Source organism: Zeus faber (genome assembly GCF_960531495.2).
Source record: "Zeus faber genome assembly, chromosome: 12".
NCBI classification, from domain to species: Eukaryota; Metazoa; Chordata; class Actinopteri; order Zeiformes; family Zeidae; genus Zeus; species Zeus faber.
In genome coordinates, this window is record NC_137196.1 from 3,850,469 (window position 1) to 3,875,732 (window position 25,264).

A 25,264-nucleotide genomic window follows, 5' to 3' on the forward strand; every position below is an offset into this window, starting at 1 on the left:
ATCACCCACTGCTCCTGGCTATGCCCCAAGAGGAAGGACAAGCCAGGATGGGTTTAAACGCAGAGGGCCTCATTTTCACCGGCCACCATCCAAAGCATGTGCGTGTGTGTGCGTGCATGTGTTTGTAGTGTGGTGTGGCTGTGACGATTAAAGATTGTTCTTCTCCTTAGAGACATTTCATCAACTCTCAACTTTTCGGGACTAAAAATAAAATGTACACGATTCAGACCCCTTTGCTCTGGAGCTGCAAGTGAACTCCATGTGTGAGGGACACTCTTTTTGACTAAATAAGGCGTGACGTGGTACCGGGTTATATGTGAACAAAAATACGTTAATATTTACAATAGGGCAAAATAATAAAATATCAAACTAAATGCCCCGCCGACGTCAAGTAGGTAAGACAATATACACACACACACAGACACACACACACTCCAAGCCAAGAACAATAATAATAAAAAATCCAAACAATGACAATAGGGTTATAGGCTGCAGGATGAACCCCTAATTTATCATTTTTTTTACATTTCATTGTTTAATACACATTAAAACTTCCTAAAAAAACCCACTCAATTTTCCCACCTCAGGCACAAAAAGCCTTATTTTTTATCATCCATAACACATTATTTTGTGACGGGGTGGAAAATGTCATCATAAAAATTGCTGGCATACAAAAAGATTTTGTCAAAAAAAAAACGTAGCTAAATTCATGAGCTAATAATTAGCAGTAAAATAACATTTTTTCTCCCACAAAGAAAAAATAAAAACTGTTTAAAGGCTTTATTCTCTATCTACATTATTATCAATGGACAGGTGGATATGCTTGACAGATGCCCATCAAACATTTATAAAAACATAAAAATTATCAGTATTAAATAATGTCATAATTGACCAGCCTTTAAATTGAGCCCCTCTGAAGGCTTAAATTATGTTTCCTCTTCATCATGACACCCAAACAGTTTCATTTGTTGTGGAGGGAATTTAGGTTGGTGTGACGGGGGAGTAAAAACTGAGGGGCACAAATAAATATCACTGAAGCTTATCAAACCACTTGTCCGCTTCTAATACTTTTCCTTTTCAATCATCTCCAGTATTTGACGAGATTAAAAATAGCATGACTTGTGGTTCAAGCCAAGTTTACAGATGATTGAGTTGCATTGCGTCTATTTATAAACGTAGTTCCTTGTGATAACTGATTTTTTCGAAACACAAATCCGAGTGATCCTCTCTCTTTCTTCCTTCCCAGGTGCATCAGGCAGGATTGACCTGCGACTACTCTGAGCTGCCTCACCACATCAGCTCGGAGCAGCAGATTGATGGCCTGCTTTGCGCTGTCAAAACTCATCCTTCAGGCCCTGCCCGGACCTACACTGGTCACTGTGTCCAGGTAGGTGTTAGACTGGCATATTCCTTTTTAAAATGTCCTATAATTGGCTCTTAAAAAAACATGAAATAGTCTTAAATTTGAACTTATGAGGTATAAAGTTCAACATTATTAAAATGCCCCCCGAGGAATCGCCACCTTACCGCGGTGGAGGGGTTTGTGTGTCTCTGTGACCCTGGTAAGGTCTCCCAAGGCAGAGTGGTCCCAGGGGAGGGACCAGACAAAGAGCACTTCAAAGGACCCTAGTGCAATGACAATCAAGGCAACATGGTACCTCGCCCGGAATAGGGAAACCAAGGCCCCCTCCTGGAGCCAGACCTTGAAGGGGAGCTCGCCGCCGAGCGTCTGGTGGCCGGGCCTTGCCCCATGGGGCTCAGCCGGGCACAGCCCGAAAAAATACCATGGAGCCGCCACCCTGTAGACCCACCACCTGCAGGGATAGGCGCTGGGGTCGGGTGCAATGTTAGCCGGGCGGCAGGCAAAGGCGGAGGCCTGGGCCTGCTGAACCTCGGCATTGCAGACTAGTTCTAGGGCCGTGGGATGTTACCTCTCTGGCGGGGAAGGAGCTGGAGCTGTACCAACTAAATACAGTTGGGCTCACCTCTACGCACAGCACTGGCCCTGGAAACAAACTCCTGGAGAGGGGCTAGACTCTCTCCTTTTCCGGAGTTGCCCAGGGTGAGAGGCGCCGGGCGGGTGTGGGGATACTCACGAGCCCCCGGCTGAGTGCCACTGTGTTGGAGTTCTCCCCAGTGAACGAGAGCGTCGCCTCTATGCAACTACAAGTTGCTAAGCTCTGACTGTTGTGTGTGCTTATGCATCAAACACCAGTTCAGAGTATTCAGACTTGGAGTCTCTGGGTGGCGTCCTGGAAGGGGCTCCACCTAGGGACTGTATAGTTCTACTGGGAGACTTCAACGCTCATGTGGGCAACAATGGAGAAACCTGGAAGGGGGTGATTGGGAGGAACGGCCTGCCTGATCTGAATCCTAGTGATGTTTTGTTATTGGACTTCTGTGCTAGTCATGGATTGGCCATAACGAACACCATGTTCGAGCATAGGTTGGCTCATTAGTGTACGTGGTACCAGACCACCTTAGGTCAAAGATCGATGATCGACTTTGTGGTCGTGTCATCAGATCTGCGGCCGTATGTTTTGGACACTCGGGTGAACAGAGGAGCAGAGCTGTCAACTGATCATCACCTGGTGGTGAGTTGGTGGCGGGGGAGGCTGCCAGTCAGACCTGGTAAACCCAAACATGTAGTGAGGGTGAACTGGGAAAGCCTGGTGGATGCCCCTGTCCGCGAGGTCTTCAACTCCCACCTCTCATTTTTCGAGCATCCTGGGGGAGGTGGGGACATGGAATCCGAGTGGGTCATGTTCAAAACCTCCATTGCAGGGGCGGCTGCTAGGAGCTGTGGTCGGAAGGTAGTCGGTGCGTGTTTTGGTGGTAACCCAAGAACCTGTTGGTGGACACCAGCGGTGAAGGAAGCCGTCAAGCTGAAGAAGGAGGCCTTTCAGGCTTGGCTGGCCCAGGGGTCTCCCGAGGCAGAAGACAGGTACCGGCAGGCTAGAAGGGCTGCGGCTTCGTCGGTCACTGAAGCAAAAACCCGGGTGTGGGAGGAGTTCGGGGAGGCTATGGCGAAGGACTTTCGGTTGGCCTCAAGGAAGTTCTGGCAAACTGTTCGGCAACTCAGAAAGGGAAAGCAGGGCTTGGCTCAGGCTGGGGAGGAGAACTGATGACCCAGTCTGGGGATATTGTTGGGCGGTGGAAAGAGCACTCTGAGTAACTCCTGAACCCGATCAATACATCCTCAGGGGAAGAGGCCCCTGAGGCCCCTGAAAAGTCTGGAAGTCTCGTCCATATGCCTGGCAGAGGTCGCTGAGGCAGTCAAAAAGCTCCTCGGTGGCAAGGCGCCGGTAAGTTGTTATTGTATAATAACAGTTCATGGAATCATCTAGTTCTTAACCTACCCTATTTCTTCCTAATACTAAGCTCCTTCCTGTGCTGAATATATGGTACTTAACTTAGCTGTTCTTTATTGAATAAGACGGATGATTTGTCCAAAATTAATCTTACATTTAATTAAACTTTGTCTTTATAAGGTCTTTAAAGTATTTCATTTAACTCTGTGATACCCTCAGAAACACAGGACTAAACATTCTCCGGTTTTAGGAGGCGTTGGCGTTAACCTGCTGCTAGTCTTCTATGTTTCTTTCTTTCATTCATTCATTTAATTTTCCACTTTTCAACATCAACAAAGCTCACTGACAAAAAAAGACAACCATATACACAAGCAATACGAAAAAAACAAACAAATGCACGCACACACATGCAAAAACAATCAACCGTAAATAAGAAAGACAAAGGAGGAAGCGCAGGGGTCCATCTTGTTAATGCCTCTTCGTGTAGCTATTCAAATAGACACATTGTTAACTTGTATATACAGTGTTGGGGTCATTACTCAAAAAAAGTAATGTATTACATACTACTCGTTACTTTAAATTATTACTCCATGTAGAAAGTGATTCATGAGACTACTCGTTACATTCCTTTTGCGTTACTCTTGTTACTCTTGTTTGTGTTAACTCTTTACCCTCCCAAATATATCATTTAGAATTTGTATGTACAGTGAGTGTTCAGTGTTACAGGTTTATTGCAAAGGACACTATGTGCCCGGTTTAAGTGTTCATCAGAGTGACAGCCTGTGGGAAGAAGCTGATCTTGTCTGGATGTTTTGATGTTCCGTGTTCTGTAGTGTCTACCCGAGGAGGAGGGAGGGAGGAGTTGGAACAGGTTGTATCCAGGAGGTGATGGGTCTGCAGTGATGTTTCCTGCATGTTTCCTGACTCTGGACATGTACAAGTCCTGAATAGAGGGCTGGTTGTAGTCTGTTCCTGTCCTGATTGGTGGCAGAACCAAACCAGACAGTGATGGAGGTGCAGAGGACAGACTGGATGATTGCAGTGTAGAACTGGATCAGCACGCAGTACATCCTCTGCTGGGCCTTTTTGAAGACTGTGTCGATGTTGGTTCTCCACTTTAGGTCCTGGGAGATTGTGGATCCACAGCAGACACAATGTTATTGAGTATGTTGTTGGGGAGCTCCTCCTGAAGTCCACTGTTATCTCCACAATTTTGAGTTTGTAGCTCTAGGTTGTTCTGACCACACCAGAGCGCCGGCTGTTCCTCTCGCGACCTCCTGTCTCTAGGCAGACTCGTCACCATCCCGGATGAAGCCGATGACCACTGTGTCGTCTGAAAACTTAAGGAGTCTAACAGACGGGTCTCCTGAGGTGCAGGGGAGAGCACACAACCTTGGGGGGCACCAGTGCTGATGGTCCGGGTGCTGGTCCGTTTCAAACCTGGAGTAAAACCCATTCAGGTCGTCAGCCAGTTGAAGGTTCTCTGCAGTGTTAGGAGATGGTTTCCTGTAGTTGGTGAGTTCCTGCAGGCCTCTCCACACTGACACAGGGTCGTTGGCTGAAAACCTGCTTTTCAGCTATTCAGTGTAGCACTCTGATCTCCAATGTGAGTATCTGGCTTGGTTGTACAGGATCCTGCCCCCACTTCTGTAGTCCTCCTTCTTGGCCTGACGAAGCTGCGTGAGATGTGCAGTAATCCAGGGTTTATTATTGTTGTATGTGCAGAAGGTTTTTTGTCGACACACGTCCTCACAAAAACTGATGTACGATGTCACAGTGTCAGTGAGTTCATCCAGATCTGTAGCAGCAGTCTCAAGAACACTCCAACCAGTGCAATCAAAGCAGGCCTGTAACTCCAGCTTTGCCTCATTGGTCCATTTCTTTACAGCGTTAAACACAGGCTTAGCAGATCTTAGTATCTGCTTGTAGGTCGGGAGAAGATGAACCAGACTGTGATCAGAGAGTCCCCAAGCTGCTCGGAGGACGGAGCGATAGGTGTACTTTAATGCTGTGTAGCAGTGGTCCAGTGTATTTTGATCTCTGGTTGGACATTTAATGTGCTGTCTGTATTTTGGCAGTTCATGGCTGAGGTTAGCTCTGTTAAAGTTCCCAAGAACAATGAGCAGAGAGTCTGGGGATTTTTCTCCATGTTTATCTGGTCAGCCAGGTGTTGTAATGCCTCACTAACACAGGCCTGAGGTGGGATGTAAACACCGACCAGGATAAACGAGGAGAACCGTGGTGAATAAAACGGCTTACAGTCAATGAAAATGGTCTCTAAGTGAGGGCTGCGTCATTTCTTTAACACTGTGACATCTGTACACCAACCTTTGTTTATGTAGACGCAAAGTCCACCGCACCGTTAGTTCCATGTCCCTGTCCTCTCGGAGGAGTTGGAAGCCCGGTAGATGGAGTGAGCTGTCCGGAATGTGTTCTCCAAGCCAGGTTTCAGTGAAGCACAGAGCAGCTGATCTGCTAAAGTCCATGTTTGCTCTGTTGAGGAGCAGTCATTTTGACCATCTTGTTGGCCAGAGAGTGGACATTCGTCAGGTGGATTGACGGGAGCGCAGTACAAAATCGCCGCTGTCTCAGCTTAACGAGCACGTGTGCGTGTAGCAGAGGCTCCGCGGCCACAAAGAAGCTTCTGTTCCATAAAAATAAAAAACTATATATATTTTTTTAAACACCACTATCTCTGATTTTCGGCCTTTGCCCTAATAATAAAACAATGCTTTGGTGTCGTTTCGTCTCGACCCAGTAATTGAACGTCTCTGTGTCACTGTCTGGCCAGCTAATGCAAACCACATTCAAACATCGCTCAGCTGGCAGCTGCAATTTTGCTGAATTAGATCGACTCCCGTGGATCTTGTTACGCTGCCCTTGAATGGCCTTGAGTGTCCATTCGCATATCCATTGATTTTTTTTTCTTTTTCTTTCTTTTGTTGACAGAGCTGCAAATTAAGAGTCCGTATTTGCCTGTTCAAATGCCGCTGAAACCACATAACAAATGTTGTGGTGATATAGAATGGTAGGTCCATGGATGTGCCATTGAACCAAATGTGTGTGTTTGTTTTAGGTCCAGTTTAGATGAGTACTGCCCGGCAGAGCAGGTGAATTCCATCCAGAACAGAGTGCTGGCTCTACTGGAGAGCTTGTATGGAGAGCTGGATGTTCACCAGGACTATGATGAGACCTCCCCAGAGACTCGGCAGAGCCAAGAGCCGGCCTCTTGATACCTACCCATAAACAACCTAATTTATTAAAAATGTATTTAGTTTAAATATCAGTTCCTCACCAATATATAAGCCATGTATAAGTCAACACTGAAGCTGTATGAGTGTGTGAGACCGAACAGTGTTAATATGCATTTTTGTTGTGATATTCTGTTGAGAATGAGTGAATGACTTAATATTCTGTTTCTATTGTCAGCTAAGCTAAACCCCAACTGCTCATACTGTACTAAGAAAGCATCAGAATGTTTTACATACTGCCAAATGGCCAACACCTAAAATTGGAGAGATTTTCCTAATCTTTTGTTTTTCCTAACCCTAATCTTTATATTTAAATCATAATCAACATCATAAATCAATAATGCATTTTTTGGGGAAAATATATATTTTTATTGTTATTATTGTATCATGATACTATGAAACAACACGCTTGCAGCACAAACACCCCATAGACTAATTTAGGTCGCCTTTGGAGACCCAAGAAGAGGGTCGAGGTCTTAGTTGTGTTAAAAGTCAATTGATCCCTACCCACATGACATTTAAATGAAATCAAAATCAAAATTGGGGTACATTATCAGGATTTTGCTATACAGGTACTCCTCACTTAACGACTGAGTTCCATTCCTAGGATCAGGTCGTTTAGCAAATTTGTCGATAAGCGACAAAGACCCGTGTTATTTTATGGAAAGGGGGCGTGGCCATTGCGAACGCTAGTGTAGTGAATACTGACAGGTTGTGGGAATTAAACAGAACGGTGATGAGATGAGATGTATACAGTGTATATAGTATATATAATGTATAGTGTATACAATGGGTGATGCGCGATGAGATGCTGGACGCCGCGCAAGCAGTGCACACGCTGCGGTATTGTACGCAGAGCACAATACAGACTGGTCAGAGCTGGTCGTGAGTCCAAACGGTTGTTCAACAGGTAGGTCTTTAAGTGAGGAGTACCTGTAGTGAGATTGGAACCCAATCGTGACGGCACTGTCATCATGAGCCAAACTGTCAATCTGTGGGCTGCATGCTAACTATTGGCCAGCTGGTGGCACAGTGCATTGCATTGCTGCCTCACAGCAAGAAGGTCCTGGCTTCGATTCCCGCTTGGGGCGCTGTTGGCACCGTGCTTCAGCGGGTTATCTCCCAATTAAGGTCCTTTCTGTGAGGAATTTGCATGTTCTCTCCCTGCTCACATGTGGTTTCCTTCCTTCCTAACATCAGTAAGGACCCCCACCAAAAAACATGCACAACATCGTTTGACCAGTAATCTACATATGAAACCAGGCTCTGGGGCACGTCGTTGCCCCCCCCTCCGAGGAAGGACAAGCCAGGATGGGTTAAATGCAGAGGACCCATTTCACTGGCCACCATCCAAACATGTTGTTAAAATGTCTGTTTCTGGGATATTTGGGCCCACTCTATCTGAAGTTGATGTCTAGATGGTCGGATCCGATTTGGTGCAGATTTATGCTCTTAAACTGTCCGCTCCTTTTCAGTGTGCATGATGATGTTAAATGATGCAATTTTTTGGTAATGATGGGTCATCACAGTTACCCCCATTTTTTTTCACTTTCCATGAAACAATATAGGATCATTTTATTTATAGGCAGTGCTGTGGCTTGTATGCAGGTGCACACAATGTCAAAACAATGACCTTTGTTGAAATGTCAAACTTGTCACAAAGCAATGTTTAGCTTTTACGCCATCTACAGTAACTGCACCTTTTGTGACATCTGTCAGTGAAGGTCACCCAGAGATCGGGGCTCTCACCCGGAACAGACCTCTGGTGCATGTCCTTAAAAGTTTGTACCAGTACTTAATAAATACTCGTCTTCTAATCAATGTCTTTGTCTCCTCAGTCCAGCCATCCACTCCACATTAAAATTAACCATCAATCAATACATGAAGCATACTGTATATCATGGAGATCATTAGGGCTATTAATTGATCAAACAGCTAATAAGATAGCTAACTTGTGGCTGTTGTCCAAGTTTAAAATGCAAGTATCCATCAATCAACCTACTACTGGCACAGGAAGGCTTTTCCACCCTTCTCCTCTGTTAGCGTTCCTGATCTGGTGTTGTAGGTGTGACATTCCCGAGGAACATCAGTTAAGAGACCAGTTCATAATCAGGTTGAGTCTTTTGGCAATGGTTGGTCCACTGGAGAACTTCCATGAGCTTATACTGTAGTTCAGCAGACTCTTTATCACATTGCTGTTGCTATTAGCAGTCTTGGCTGAACCAAGCAGCAAACTCTTGCCTCAACATTCAGAATTATCATTGAACTAACATAGGATGTGGAGTGTACACTGTATGGCTCTTTGACCCATTTTATTTCCAAAACATTTTTCCAGCTATGCAAGTCTGTGAATTAAGCTCCTTGGGTACACAAACTGCATGAAAAGGTTAGTAAATAATTTTGCGACCATTGAAATGTTTAAAGTCAAAGAGTCAAAAGAAATGGCAATTTATTAACCTCAATTATGTGTATAAAACCATTAACTATACTGACATTTCTTTGTTTTACCAGCAAACGATATTTATGAAAACATTTATATGAACTCAGTTTACTTTCACCTCATATCACTATGTATTTAATGCAGCGCTTTGTTGAAATGTAGTGCAATATCAGCATGAAATTTAGTACATAATTTACTCAATAGAATGTACTGGATTCACTTAAACAGTAGCAGATGTCAGAGGGAAAGTGAGTATGTACTGTAGCATGTCCAACTCAAAAAGAGACAGAAGTCAAGCTATATGCAAGAGAGCACATCATAGTTAGGGCTGTCAACTGCAAATTATGTATATACAATGAGCACTGTTATTCCAGTCACAGTCATTGGGACCATTGACATACAGTATACTGTATATACAGTATACACTGGTGTATATATACAGTGTAGTATATACTATATACATAGATATAAATATATATAGAGAGCGATTAGCAGTAAAATTGTATTCATCTATCAGTAATAGACTTTATAAAGATTATATGCACCAACTGCATCCAATTAGTTAGTGTGGTATTTTTTATGCAGCTTATACGGTCAGCAAAACTGGCCAATCGCAACATTCATATCCATATTAATCCAAACACTTGTAAACAACATATTTAATATTACATCTTTCCAACAAGGTAGCCTGGAAATATAGCAACAAATATCTAAATATATCAAGAAATGGTCCACCTTTTTTTTCAATCCAGAATTTTAATAGAAAGCATTTTTAGTTGTTGTCTTTAAAAATAGTAGTGTTTAAGTAATCCCAAGATTTAGTTATTTTTTCTCAGCAAGATAGTTGAATACATATCTGACACTTGACTATTCTTGTTTTATCGAAGAAAATAAGTTATTTTTTATTTAATGTGTGTTTTGCATCAGCTTGACAACCTGCCCATAACCCCCCTCCCATCCATTAATAAACACACAAAAATGCCACACCCTAACGTTCTGTTGATAGACAGGCTCCATTACTTTAAAGGACCAGATCTCCCCGAGCATTAGGTTAAATGGTTGTCTAGCACCCTCAGAGAGACAACTGACTCTGAAACAAGTTGTAATTGCTGAACATTCCAAAGCTGTTGTGACTTTTGACCAAAGAAATATTGTATTCGCTATGGATTGCCAACAGCTGTCAGGTATGACACTTATTATATTAACGCTTTTGAATTTATTATGGTGAAGACTATTGATTGGTATATTATTTTCACAATGTCTTCAGATAAAAATAGATTTTGTCAAAACCATTCTTCTCTCAATCATTTTCTGACTTTCTATTTGAGCTACTATTTATAAATATTATTCCTTCTGTCCTTCACTTACCTTGGTGAACTTTGACACTGGAAACCGCAGCGCTGATATACAGCGCAGCGCTTGTTTAATTGGACCAGATCCGTGTTGACCTCTGAAGGGATGGTCTGTTGCAAAGTCCAAAATGCAGCAATTTAGAGTCCTGTTAAATACACTTCTGCTTGCCAGAGGTAGGACGAGGAGACCTCGTTGTCATGTGGTTTGCAGTGAGGCATCAATTTGATCCTTAATTTGTGTTCTTAAATGTATGTTTGCTGAAAAAGCTCCTCTTAACATGTCAAATTATATTATTGAAACACATTACCATACCTGGTGTTGGAAATAACGTTGGGAACTTCTATACATGGCTTAATGACTTTGTAATGTTAATTGTGGAAGTGATGACCTTGATGAAATAAATGGTTTAACTATTATCTCCCTCATAGGAAGGCCAAGCTGAGAGAACTAGCCCAAGCACGGTTTCTGTGATTTCATCCATTTTCACTCATCAACTTTGTCACATTTGCCAAGTAAAACGATCTGTTGCCCCCCTTTTTTTACATCAAACCCCAGGGCACAATAAGAAGTCCTTAGGTGTAGGATCCAATTCGTAAGTTTCTTCCAAAAAAAACCTCCAGAGTCGTGACCCTTTTCAGAGGAGAAGCTCGGATCTGCCACTGGGTTGGCAACGTCAGACTTGGATACACACAGTACATGTATGTGTGTTATGTATGTTATGTGTGTTATGTGCATGTCTGTATTATAGACCTGTTGCCAGCATGGGAGGAGAAAAGGTTACCATGGAATTTTTCCAGGAGCTTGTCAACATCTTGATGGGTTACATCTTCAAGTCAAATCAGAGGAGCACCAAGGTGCTGTGCAGCACATATTGAGACTTACAGTAATTTGCTAGAGGAAGATATTCATAAGATCAATATCGATGAGACTGTTTACACTCAATAACCGGTAATTGGAGTTTTCTAGTATTCTTCGTCTTCCCATCCTGTGCTTCAGGTCTTGGACTTCCACCATCCCCACCTGCTGACAGAGAGTTTGGAGGGCTTCAGTCTGGACCTCCCGTACCAACCGGAGGCACCGGAGCAGATACTGGTGGACTGTGGGGACACGCTCAAGTATAGTGTCAAAACAGGCAGGTCGTGTGCGCGCAAGTGCGTGCCCGTGTTGGTGTGTGTGTATATGTGTGTGTGTCGGTGTTTAATTAAAACACTAAGCTGACTGAAATGGCAACCCTCAACGCATTTAATTGGGGCTGTAGGGTTGGGACTGAGAGCGGAAAATGTATTCCAAATCCTAATGGATTGTAAAGCAGCCCGATATAAACATAATACTTCCATATCATAGTTCAGATCTAAGGTGTTGTATATCTTTGTTTTCTTTAACCAATGTATTAGAATATCCAATTATATGTAATATTGTCCAATACAAATAACAGTCAATGAATATAATCCTGTAACTAGAAAAGAGACAAACCCTCTCAAGTTATTCTTCAATTTTTTCTGACCAGGATTCCATACTGATATCCAATTTGATACCTTTGTATTCTACTTTCTCCCTAGGCCATCCACGTTTCTTCAACCAACTCGCCTCGGGATTGGACTTTTCGGCTGGGGAGTGGTTGACCTCCACCGCCAACACCAACATGTGAGACCTCACAGGCTATTTTCCCCACACATTGTTGTTGTTGGGTCAAAGGGTCCCAGTGAGCACTAGATTTAGAGTTTTGCCTGGGCCTGGATACGTGTTGACTGCTTTACAATTAAGCCATTGTATTGTGTTTAACGTTTCTGTGTCTAATCTAGTCAAAGAAATCTCCCAGGTTTACATATGAAGTGGCTCCAGTCTTCATCCTCATGGAGGAAGTCCTACTGAGAAAGATGCAATGCATTGTGGGTTGGTCTGAAGATGAGGGTGATGACATCTTCTGCCCAGGTAAAAAAGAGATCAAACAAATGCTTGTTAGCCTTGGCTTGAAATTTGTCTTATGGATACAGTCAATTTACAATCGTTAAAGGCCACCTGCTCCAGCCAATTTTACTTCTTGCTTTCCTCTTCTGTGACAGTGAAGTTATATTCAATAATCCTCCTCCAAATCCAAGTACCATTTTAGCAAGAGGTGATTACAGGACTGGGCATCGGCAGTGGCCGAGCTATGGGTTTGATTCTTTACCTTGTATTTTTATTCCCCCTTAAAGGAGGCTCAGTGTCTAACCTGTACAGCGTCCTGGTGGCCAGGTGCCACTTCTACCCTGAAGTCAAGATCAGGGGGATGAGTGCCCTGCCCTGCCGCCACTGGCGCTTTTTACATCAGAGCAAGTAATCAAACGTACCTCACATCTGAAAATTATCGACATGTTATTTTGTTTGGTTCATTTATTTTGGGTGTGTGCGTTTTTGTATTTGGTTGGTAGGTTCTTGGTACTGGCCTTGACATCTTGTGGAAACTATGAAAAGCAGAAGTCTGTTGCAAACTTCGACAAAAGTCTGTAAATAACTAATCATGGGTGAGATTTGACCCTAAAATCTAAGTTGCGGGGCAACTTTCCAGGTAGTTGTGCCCCCAAACTACTACAATACTTTTGTACTCATGAAAAGCCCTAATTTAATAAAACATTAAGCTTCACTTTATATCTTTATTTCAGTTACAAAATTAGTGCCAAATTCACCTTTTGATGTGATTTTGGCACAGGGTCCGTGTTCCCCGGTAATCTCTCCAATGACTGCAGTCAACAAACCAAACAAACCAAAAGGAAAATGAAAAGCTTCTCTCCAGCACCACCCAAAGTTTCAATTCATTGCGTGCTCGCTTTCACTCATACTGCTAAAATACGCATAAATAAACCTTGCCCCTTTGTTTGCTCCGAGACTTGTGGGCGTTAGCGGAGCAGTTATCATTCTCTTTTCACAATTCCCATGAGACCCAAAAGATCAACCGATGAATGCTTCTCTCCCGCCGCCTTTCAGGGTCACTTTTCAGTGAAGAAATCTGCTGCCGTGTTGGGAATGGGCAGCGACAATGTGGTGGTGGTGAAATGCAATGAAAGGTGGGTGGTTTGAGGCACAGACAGACGCGAGGGAGCGCTTGTCTATGGTACAAAAGCTGTATTTACTCACCTGTACTAGAAACTGTGTGTTTGTTTGTGTTTGTTTGTGTGTGATTGTGTCTCACATGCCACTCACACTTATTTCTCTCTTCCTGTGAGGTTAGGTAGTACATGTTCATACATGGGCTCTTGAGTTTATGTATTTCAAATCAATGTTCACCACTGTTCCCCAAGGATTTAAAACTAGCCAATCATCAGGATGGCACAAACTTTTGTCTGGTGTGAAATAGATGGTTTATACAGTTTATACAGGGTGATACAGAATGCGGCGGTGAGACTGGTGCTCAACCAGCCAAAGAGGGCACACGTTACTCTGCTGCTTATCGAGCTCCACTGGTTACCTGTAGCCGCTCGCATCAAGTTCAAGTCTCTGATGCTGGCCTACAGAGTGATTGCTGGGAATGCTCCCACCTACTTAAATGCTCTTGTAAGAGCACGTTACCCCCCGGATGCTGCGTTCGTCAAATGAGCGTCGCCTGGCTCTGCTGGCTGCACAACCACGGCAATCCAGGCTATTCTCATTTGTAGTTCCACGTTGGTGGAACAAGCTGCCAAAAACCACCAGAGCAGGGGCCTCCCTCTGTCTGTAAGAAGCACTTGAAGACCCAGCTCTTCAGAGAGCACCTCCTCTCCTAACTTACAATTACTTAGCACTACTTAGCAGTATTTATTTATTGTTACACTAATGTTTCTGTTGCAATGTAGCTTGAATGTTATTCTCCCTTGTAAGTCGCTTTGGATAATAGCGTCTTCTAAATGACTAAATGTAAATGTTTATGGTAGGGATGCACCTGAAGACATGCAAAAGACAGTGTGGGAGTTTCTTCCCACAGATAACAGTTCAGGGAGGGAGACGCAGTCTTTTTGGTCGTGGTGTATCAATATGGCTTGCGATTTATTGTTCAGTCTCTGGCACGCAGGTCACAATTATACATACATCTCTGAGGATCTATTATTAATGTTGCGAATAGTCCTCTCGGGCGCAGGAGGATTGGCGTTCCACTCCTGGGCTGCTCATGAGCAGTGCGCCATGGGAAAAGGGAACCGTGCTGTCATCCGCAGCCTGTGCTTGACCACGCCCCTTTGTCCGCCACATACCCCCACTGCCCGCCTTAGGCCGGGGAGCCGTCCGACCAACAGCCGACCGACAGCCGAGAGAAAGTCAGCCACGGCCATCTGCGCCGCCGGCCTGGGGACCACCCAGAAGTTAAAGGGCTGGAGAGCTAGGTACCAGCGGGTGTTCCGGGCATTTGTGTCCTTCATGCGGTGGAGCCACTGCAGCCGGGCGTGGTCCGAACAGAGGGTGAAAGCTCATCCCAGGAGGTAGTAGCGGAGGGAACCGCCTGCCCATTTGATGGCGAGACACTCTTTCTCCACCGTGCTGTACCTCGACTCCCGCTCGAGAGCTTTCAACTGAGGTACAGCACCGGACGCTCAGTCCCCTCAACCTTCTGGGACAGGACTGTGCCCAGCCCTCTGTTGGACGCATCGGTCTACAGACAGAAAGGGAGAAAGAAGTTAGGGTTATACAACACTGGCTTTTCCACAGAGAGCTGACTTCACCCTCGCAAACGCCTGCTGGTACTTCTCTGACCACTGGACCAGATCTGGAGCACCTTTTCGAGTTAAGTCAGTCAAGGGGCTGGTTAGCTCTGAAAAGTTGGGGACAAGCCTCCTATAGTAGCCGGCCAGCCCCAAGAACTGCCCCACCTCCTTCTTGGTCTTCGGTCTTGGGGTGGTTGCGACCGCCAAGGTTTTAGCTGGGGTTGGACCAGGCCTTCGCCCAAGTGGTACCCCAGATACTGTACCTCCTGCCATCCCACGGCACACTTTGGGTTGGTGGTGAGCCGAGCCCGCCTCAGGGACTCCAGTACAGCGCCCACATGCTGCATATGCTGCTCCCAGGTGTCGCTGTGAATAATAATGTAATCTAGGTAGGCCACGAAATATGCTACATGCGGACGCAGAACGCAGTCCATGAGTCTCTGAAAGGTGGCTTGGGCACCGAACAACCAGAACGGAAGTGTGCGAAAGTGGCATAAGCCCAACGGCGTGGAGAACGCAGATTTTTCCTTGGACTCCTAAGACAAGGGAACCTGCCAGTAGCCCTTGTTTAAATCCAGTGTCGTGAAAAACTAGCTATACTTAATCGGTCGAGAAGTTCATCGACCCAGGGCATCGGGTAGGCGTCGAACTTGGACAACGCATTCACCCTTCGGTAGTCCACGCAGAACCGGACTGACCCATTAGGCTTACTCACCAGCAAAATGGGACTACACCAGTCACTCGTGGACTCCTCTATTACGCCAATGTCCAGCATGGCCTCTTATTCCGCCTGCATGATCTTGCATTTGTGTTCGGGCACTCAATACGGCTGAGAGCGTACCTTCACCCCCGGTGTCATCTCCACATGGTGTATGAGGGACGTGAGGCCTGGCAGGGAGGAGAAAACATCAGAGAAGCGACACTGAAGTGCAGCTACGTCCGCCCTCTGGGATGGAGAGAGATGGTCACTTAACAGGGCCGCGGTACGATCGGCCGCTTTTTGAACCTCCGACCCAAACTCATCCCGCTCAATGACCGCTGTCACCAGAGCCACAGACGCCCCCTCGTTCCATTCTTTTAAGAGGTTTAGGTGATAAATCTGTGTCGCCCCATGCCTGTCAGACCGTTCGACCTCATAATCGACCTTGCTAACCTGTCGTGTGATCATAAAAGGTCCTTGCCACATCGCGAGCAATTTAGAGCTGGACGTAGGGAGCAGCACTAACACCTTGTCTCCCGGTGCGAATTGTCTGAGTCGAGCCCCCCGGTCGTATAAGAGGCGCTGACGTTCCTGACCATGGAGTAAATTCTCCCCTGATAACGGCCGAATCAGCGCATGTAACTTTGCCCTCAGGTCCATAACATACTGTATTTCATTTTTACTGGTGCTAGGACTTCCTCCCAGTTTTCTTGAATTAGGTCTAGCACCCCCCGGGGTCTCCTGCCAAAGAGGAGTTCAAATGGAGAAAATCCCGTGGAGGCCTGGGGAACCTCCCGCACCGCAAACAACAGGGGGTCTAACCACTTGTCCCAATTACGGCTATCGTCGTGAACAAACTTTCGAATCATGTTTTTCAGCGTTTTATTAAACCGCTCCACCAGGCCGTCAGTCTGGGAATGGTCCGAATTCAGCGGACGCCCAGTAACTCGTAAACTTCCCGACGTGTATGTGACATAAAGGTACTGCCCTGGTTGGTCAGAAATTCCTTTGGAATCCCGACTCGGGAGATGACCTGAAACAGCGCCTGCGCCACACGTTTGGCCGTAATACTGCGCAGGGGCACTGCTTCTGGGTACCGGGTTGCATAATCCACTAGGACTAACACAAAATGATACCCACGGGCACTGCGGTCTAACGGCCCGATGAAGTCCATACCGAGTCTTTCGAACACGGCCTTGACTAGGGGGAGGGGCCTCAATGGCGCTCTTGGCGTGGCTGGAGGGTTGACTAACTGGCACTCAGGACACGCAGCGCACCATTTACGCACATCTGCCCAAATGCCCAGCCAATAGAAGCGGGCCATTATCCGCTGTTTTTTTGTGACCGAGGTGACCGGCCATCGTGTTATGGTGAGCCGCCTGGAAGAGCATTTCCCAGCAGCCTTTTGGAACCAACAACTGGGTTATCTCCTCTTCTGTCTGAGTGTCATGGCTCACTTGATATAACCTGTCCCTAATCACCGAAAAATACGGGTAAGTGAGCACGGCGTCTGGGCGTGTCAACACGGCGTCTGGGCGTGTCAACACGGCATCGATTTTAACTACCCCCCAAAGGCCCTGTGTAGTGTGGCGTCTCGCGACTGCTCCAGCGGAAAATCGTCGATAGGGAAGGTTTCAGGGACCAGGGAAGACCCTATTTGGGATCCCACCGGCCCGCACCCGTTGCGCTCACTGACGACCCCTCCGCGTCACCGTGCGCCACGCAACACTCACATTTCCCTACCGGCCGTGAATGCACTCCCCCAGCCTTACTCATCAACGCGTCAAATCCTGGCCAATCCGTGCCCAAAATCAAGGAGTGCGTCAGGCGGGAACTAACCGCAACCTGTACTCTATGCTTTTTTCCCTTGTGACGAATTTCGAGCCGGACCATCGGATACGTGTGATTATCCCCATGCACACAACGAACCTCCACCTGTGACGCCTCCACCAAAGCTCTGCGTCGAACCAGGCGTTGCTGGACCATCGTCTGCGAACAGCCCGAGTCCAGCAAAATCTGATGTCTACCCCCTTGTAGCCTTACTGGTACTTGGTAGGCTCCTTTCCGACACGCCCCTTTGTCTGCCACAGACAGCATTGCACCTATAAAGACTTTTTTACCATCCCGGTGGTGCACTCACTATAGGATTTGATTTAATCACAGGGATCCAACATCTTCAGATTTTAGCACACACTATAGGAGCCAAGGCTGAAGACCAAGTGTTTCCAATCATCTCAAATCAAGCCAATTTGGGTTTCGGACCATCATTAACCACTGTCAAGACAAGAGATTTCCCCACGATTTTCTCAAGATCTTGAAATTTAGTCTAAGACTTGGAAATACTAGCTAAAAGTGTCTATTTCCAATGACTGGTATTTTTGCCTTTTCTAAAAGGAAGATGATTCCTTCTGAACTGGAGACTGCTATCATGGCAGCCAGGGTGAAGGTAAGGGAATGAGTGAACCTCATGCTACACTTACTTAGATAGACACAAGAAGGTCAATACCAAGACACCTATAGTAACGGGGCTGCATGCTAACTGTGTTTGCTTGATGCAAGTGGAGACGGCTAGCCTAGCTCCTGTGAAATTAGGGAAATTACATTTCATGTATACATCTTGTCTCTTTATGATGAGTAGTAATAAAAAACTTAGCAACAAGATCTTATTACCAAGAGCTATCATCCCTCTTTGTTTACCCAGTCTTTTATTGTCTTAGTCTCACAGCTGGTTTGTCAATGTTAATGTGCCGCTAGTTACAGAGTCTCTGTATTCCAGTGTCTCCAGTATTCTAGTTACTTGTCTGTGTATCATCTGTATATCTGCAGGTTAATACTTTTTGCCTTTAAGGTATGTCAGCCACATTCTGAATGTACATTTTTGATGCATTTATATAAAAACAAGTAGATGTATAGCAGCATAAATACTTTGCTGTTGAGCACTGACTTTTTCCCGCCAAATCATCAATGATAGTGTCTACCCCTTGATGGTGTTTACACCCTCTCAAGTTGAATCCATTTGTCCCTCTTCACAGGGTTTGGTGTCGTTCTACGTGAATGCAACTGCAGGCACCACGGTGTATGGAGCAATCGATCCATTGAGTGCCATCGCAGAAGTCTACCACCACAACACACTCTGGCTGCATGCTGATGTAAAGAGGCCACCATCACATACCTACATTTGATCTGTCCGTCTGTCTGTCTGTCCGTCTGTCCGTCCGTCTATTACCAAAAAGCATTGTATTCATAAGGGCAAAATGAATTGGGTATTTTATCATTTATATCAGTGACTCCCAACCTGGGGTCTGCGACCCCCTTAGCGGGATGGAAGCAATCACTGGGAGACACACAATTGTTCCCTTGAGTAATGATGCAATTAAAAATCTTCAAATTGGCATCCTTAAACAGCATCTCAGTTTTACCAGCAGCAAATGATATGACTCCACTATTGGGAACGCCCCCAGAGTATGAAAATGATAAGGGATAGTTAGTTGGCTAATGGCATGAAGTTGGGCATCATCAGAACAGCAATGAAAGCTAATGCCATATTTACAAACTGTATATCTAAATATGAATGTGGTGGATGAGATGGCTTGAGCAGCCACACCTGATGCTCGTTAGTTGGGCTAACGAGCATCAAGTTTAAAAACCCCATCCACACACTCAGTCAAGGGAGGAGCTCTGTGTCATGACATGTTCCATCTGCTCCGTGCTAATTCTGCCTAGCCTCATCTGTACAATAAATTGGTGTTCAAAACCCCGTCATCTGTGTCTCTGTGCCGGAGGTCCCTGAGCACGCCACTTGGGTGGCGTGTGGTGGCGAAACTGCCACATTGGGCGCCACTGTGGCAGACGACAGGGGATTTTGAAGACCAGTTTATTGTAGAGATGAGGCTAGGTGGAATTAGCCAGGAGCAGATGGAACATGTCATGACACAGGGCTCCTCCCTTGACTGAGTGTGGATGGGGTTTTTAAACCGGATGCTTGTTGGCCCAACCAACGAGCATCAGGTGTGGCTGCTCAAGCCATCCCATCCACCACAATAAAATAGCTGTGGGCTGAGTATAGACCCCTGAGGGACCCTTCTTCGGATAAACTATGTCACTGTATATGTTGTGTGCATAACGAGGGGGAATTTCTTATGTATTAAGTGTCCATTTGAATGACTGTCCTCCATAGAGCCTGGTCTTGTCATGGAACCCCCACAAGATGATGGGTGTCCCTCAGCAGTGCTCTGCCTTTCTGTTCAAGAAAAAAGTAAGACATTTCAAAGTTTATTCACTCTCTTGTCCTCTTATCTGATTATTTTCCTTCATGGGAGGCCTCATTCATGAAAGTCCTCAATTCTTCTCAATTAACTGCATTCTTGTTTTGGTGAAGACATCCAAGAAGAGTAGAAGAAAGGAAATACGCAGTTGACAGCATGCGCTCCTTTAAGCAGTGTTTTTTAATGACTGATGCCCTGCCACTAGAGCTCACCAGGTGTGCAGTAAACATTTTTTAAATTCCATTGAAAAAAATAAAGAATGGAAATGACCCCTTGTGTCGCAAGATAAAAAATTACAAGGCTGCACTAATTCATCAAATGTATCACTTCCAGCCAGAATAGCAGCTCCAGGAGAACAAGTGGAACTCTGAAAGTGCCGACTATCAGTAGTGATGAAAGTGATGATTTTACTTTTTTTTTTTTTTTTAATTCATTTTTTGACAAGTCACTCGGTAAAGAGTCGTTATGTTTTCCAACTCCTCTTTCATTTGATTCAGTTGGTGCGGTGAGCGAGGGAGGACTTCTGGTGATTAAGAGTTTTGGACGGAATTCTCAATGCCCCAAAGTGCCCTTTTTATCGGGATTTTTTTCTTGTTTTTTTTTTTAAGTGTGAATGGTCATCAAGGTAGTGGATTGTCTGGGAAAGATATGCATATTCATGAGGAACATGCCATCGGCGCGCCCACGATTTGCGCACAGTGAAGCCCAGATCACAGGCGCCTGTGATCTGTGCTCCGCTGTGCGTCCCCGTGCCGTTCCGTTTCCTGATGGAATTCATTTAAACACCTTGTGCAACGGGAACAATTCCCCCCCCCCTCCAGACTGATCATATGCCCGTTTTGTGAGTGAGTTAGACACACTGAGTCTTGGCTAAAAAAACATTTGCTACAGTGGCATGAGGGTGACCTGATTCGTGCCTTTGAATTCCTTTTCGATTTAAAATACGGCAATTTACTGCAGATTAGCGATTACAATTTATAAAGGATTATTCCGCTCTCCCTTTCTCTTCAGGGCCTTTTACAGGAGTGTAACCAGCTGTGTGCGGAGTACCTGTTCCAGAGCAACAAACACTACAATGTGTCCTACGATACCGGCGACAAGAACATCCAGTGCGGCCGGCACGTAGACGTCTTCAAGCTCTGGCTCATGTGGAAGGCGAAGGTGCCGTTGTTGTTGTTTTTTTTGTTTTTTTTTGTGGGATCTGAAATAACGCAGCGCTTTGAGCCTCATTTAGTAAGACTTAAGTCACTCAGAAGCGTGCACGTTTTTTAGCAAACCATTTTCCCTTTTCGAAAACGAGAAGCTCACATTATAGTCTGACAAATGATTGAAAACTAGCATTTTTATCTGCTTTTTCAGGGTTGTATTGAGTCTTTTGCAATTGCAAATCGGCTCTTTTTGGCTATATTCATGCTAACGTAGGAGACTAGAAACTTCCTACTGCAGACAATGTTACATGTACTGCAGCAACTGCAAAAAGTAGTTTTCAATAAAAATGTGACATTGCTGTTAGTCAAAACATACTTTCACAAAATACATGACACATGTCGCTCATCGTATTTTGTGTAATGTATCCTTCCTTGATTCAGGGTTTTATTGACTTTTATGCAAATAAAAAATATACATGTAACATTGGTTCAGTAGTTTGTAGTCCGTTGCATTAGCATTAATATAACCAGAAAGAGACGATTTGCAATTGCAAATCTTAAATATCTAGACTCTGTTTTGTAGTTTTTGGTTGTTGGTATATATTTGACATTTTCATTTGAATTCATTTTTTTTATTTTTATCCTATTTTATTATTTTTATTTATTTTTTGTTCACTATGAACAAATTGTTTGCTAGTCTTGCATCGCTATTAGTTGGCCAAAATGACAAGCAAAGTTCTATATTTTACAGATGTTTTTAGTGATTAGTGGGATAGTATCACAGGGGGAGCGCAGACTTTTTTTGAATGTCTTCCGTTTCAAAATGCACTGTTTTTTTTCCATTCTGTGATTATACTAAGAAAAATTATAAGAAATTTCTATAATGGCTAGAATTTTTCTGGTATTTCACTTCTAGCCAATGAGACTATTAATTTGTGGGCACAAATGATTAATTTGAGGGAACAGATTAATAATTAGAGGGAAGATTAAAAAAAAAAAAAAAAAAAAAAAAAATTCAATCCACAACATTTCAATCTAAAAATAAAGATTGTCTTGAAATTTCTTCATTCAGAGAAATAAGAAGTCTGCGATTCTCTTAAAAAAATTGTTTTGCTTATTTCACTTCTAGAAATGCCAAAGTAAGACAGTTAAATACATATATTCTCAAAGCTAGCTGAAGAATGTCAAACACTTGGACGGTCAAATTATCTCAAATTTCGAGATTTTATCACGGGTTAAAGTTTCATTCCTTTTCTCCGTTGTCTGCCATCAGCCGGAGCACAGTAATGTGTGTTTCTGGTATGTTCCGGAGAGTCTGAGAAACCTCCTGTGGAGCCCGGAGAGGAACAGAATGCTCCATCAGGTCAGTAATCGTATTTTATCGGTTTTCTACTCACACATTTAGCTGTAGTCCATTCACTTGCAGCCACAGGAAATGAGACGAACAACTCAGATTTTAGCTATGCTACTATACACTACTTTAACTTTTAAGGAGCGTCTAGAAGTTACATTATTTAAAGAAAAAAAGAATATTAGGAGAATGAGCAAAGATGGGGTAAGAATACAATGCAAAAAGGGAAACAATTTCTAAATATAAAAAAAAAATGAAAAAAAAATAAACAAAAGCCAAAAAAAATTTGAAAATTGAGTTTCAGATCAATTTTATTGTCTTCTTTTTTTTAACACTAATGCTAGGGTTTTTAAAACAAACAACAACAAAAAAATCTTGAATAGACAATATCATCAGATTTTTCTTTTCTTTTACTTTTTACACTGAGGCTAAGGTGCTCTCTCTAGTGGTATGCGGGAGTTTGAGATGTAATGTGAACGTATTTTCTAAACATAATGAAAATACTATGACATTCAAATTAACATTTGTATCTCTATACAAAATCTGTTTTATCAATCAATTTATTCATGCCCAAATCCTAAAATCAAACACATAGCTAGCTAGTAGCCTCCCACTGTAAAACCACAAACTGAGGGCCCTCCCCTTCCATCGTAGCTCAAAACAGGAACCATATGGAAGAGAAATGAGGGTCAAGTGGGTATCCTGTATATACATACACCGATCAGCCACAGCATTAAAACCACTGACAGGTGAAGTGGATAACATTGCTCATCTTATTCCAATGGCACCTGTCAAGAGGTGAGATATATTAGGCAGAAATTGAAGTTGGTCTGTTGGAAGCAGGAAACATTTGCAAGCATAAGGATCTGAGTGACTTTGACAGGGGCCAAATTGTGATGCCTAGACGACTGGTCAGAGCATCTCCAAAACATCAGGTCTTGTGGGGTGTTCCCGGTATGCAGTGGTTAGTACCTACCAAAAGTGGTCTAGGGAAGGACAAACGGTGAACCGGCGACAGGGTCATGGGCGCCCATGTGCTCATTGATCCACGTGGGGAGTGAAGGCTAGCCCATCTGGTCAGATCCAACAGAAGAGCTACTGTAGCACAAATTTCTGAAAAAGTTAATGCTGGCTATGATAGAAAGGTGTCACAACACACAGTGCATCGCAGCAGAGGGTGTGTGTGTGTGTGTGTGTGTGTGTGTGTGTGTCATATAAATACAACGCGGTATTCAAAGTTTGGGACCAACTGCTTTATGTGAAATAAGCAACTTTTTGAGGACAGCTGACTTTGGATGCTCTCCACAAAGAAAAAGGAGATTTTCCCCCAAAAAAGACATTCTGGCTGGGTAACTTCAGCACCGCAATGTTTTTTCCCCCTCCCCCCCAAGGTGGCTCCTAAGATCAAAGCCAGGATGATCGGCTACCAACCCGTGGGCTCCAATGTCAACTTCTTCTGCTGCGTCTTCTCCAATCCCGCCACAGAAAGAGGATATCGACTTCTTGTTGGAGGAGATTGACCGACTTGGAGGGGATCTGTGAAAAACCCGGTTCATCTATCACGATTAACAATTTGTTGTGTTCATTTGAGGCCGTGTCTTTCCGTAGTTGTCATGAGTTATAATCGTATTTGCCATCCTTCCTGTTTTTTCACCCAGGCCATCTTAATGTTATATAAATGTTGCCATAGTTCATATATATTTTTATCTATATTTATCTATCTACAGTCATAGCACAACCTCACTGAACGCTGTGCTATTGACAAACATACCGCTCCGCTGCAGCTTCTCGCTGTGCTTATATGCCAGTCCAGGCAAATGTTAAAGCCCTAAAAAAACATGACACTTTCAAACCAACCAACCATTTTTATTGCAAAAAAAAACAAAAAAAAAACGAATTGCTTCAAATTAGAAGATGTATGTCCATTAAAATGATTGAGGTCCACCGGATACCGTACATTTAAAAGACGTCAGTGTCATACAACCCAATTGACTCCAAAATGAGCGCAAAAATACTGTAGGCTCTGTTAGACACATTAAAGAATCAGTAATAACATTCCGAGTGAGATGGTCAGTTTTTCAATTCAACAGATTTTCAATTGAGTTGGTTTGCATAGCTTTTGTATCACAGATGGAGGTACATAGGACATAAACAAACAATTTGAGAAGGGGGGGGGCCCAGACCTGTTGGCGACCTCTGACCCAAACCACACCCTGTTCTCCTGTATAAAGCCTCCTGTCTTTCTCTGTGATGTTAGATTGATCCCAGCACTGCTTTGGAGCAGTACTGAATCTTTCTCTTTATTCTGCAGAATAAATAATCTTGGATCATCTCAGTTTTGTCTTCTTGTAGCGGGCAGATTAACCTCACCGTTCATTGCGGAAGAATTTCCTTCACATTAGTTTTTTGTTTTTTTTTGTGAGCTGTCAGTTCAGAAAACATATCCTGAAATGAGCCGTTCAGCTTTGCAGCCAATCCCTACATCACGTTGGGCCTGGTAACTCAACAAACAAATATTTTAGAAGAAAGGAAATAATACCAACATTCTGTGAAGAAACTGCAGACAATGGAAATGTACGTTTTTAAAAAATAATTCTACTGTGGGTTTCTTTCTAAGACAAAAAAAAAGCATGCAGTAGGCTGTGGCACGCGATCCGCTTTTTTCCAAACAAAACCAATAAAAAAAATGTTTTCATTGTTTATGTATTTATTTTATTTATTTTCCAAAGTTTACTTGAAACAAAAAAACCCAGACGTCCGAGAGTTTCGGTGCATTGCGGTGTCCGTGTCTTCCAC

The 25,264-nt window shown here is 44.1% G+C and overlaps 2 protein-coding genes across 2 annotated transcripts in view; both read left to right on the forward strand.

Moving 5' to 3' along the window:
- Window positions 1-8,365, forward strand: part of cUnh5orf22 (chromosome Un C5orf22 homolog) — a 19,008-nt gene extending 10,643 nt beyond the window's left edge. Inside the window, 3 exon segments of the mRNA XM_080010720.1 lie at window positions 1,247-1,336; window positions 1,338-1,387; window positions 6,388-8,365. Coding sequence (XP_079866846.1) covers window positions 1,247-1,336; window positions 1,338-1,387; window positions 6,388-6,544 — 297 coding nt within the window. The 3' untranslated portion in view covers window positions 6,545-8,365.
- A 1,799-nt stretch (window positions 8,366-10,164) lies between these two features.
- On the forward strand, window positions 10,165-24,010 carry gad3 (glutamate decarboxylase 3; the record flags this gene model as incomplete). The annotated part of the gene is given in 17 exon segments (XM_080011219.1): window positions 10,165-10,186; window positions 11,104-11,115; window positions 11,118-11,209; window positions 11,352-11,496; window positions 11,915-11,999; window positions 12,175-12,287; window positions 12,551-12,645; window positions 12,648-12,671; window positions 13,320-13,399; window positions 14,576-14,686; window positions 18,099-18,150; window positions 18,737-18,853; window positions 19,882-19,959; window positions 20,981-21,130; window positions 22,391-22,480; window positions 23,860-23,951; window positions 23,953-24,010. Coding segments are annotated over 17 exon segments (1,416 nt in total).
- Window positions 24,011-25,264: the final 1,254 nt, after the last annotated feature.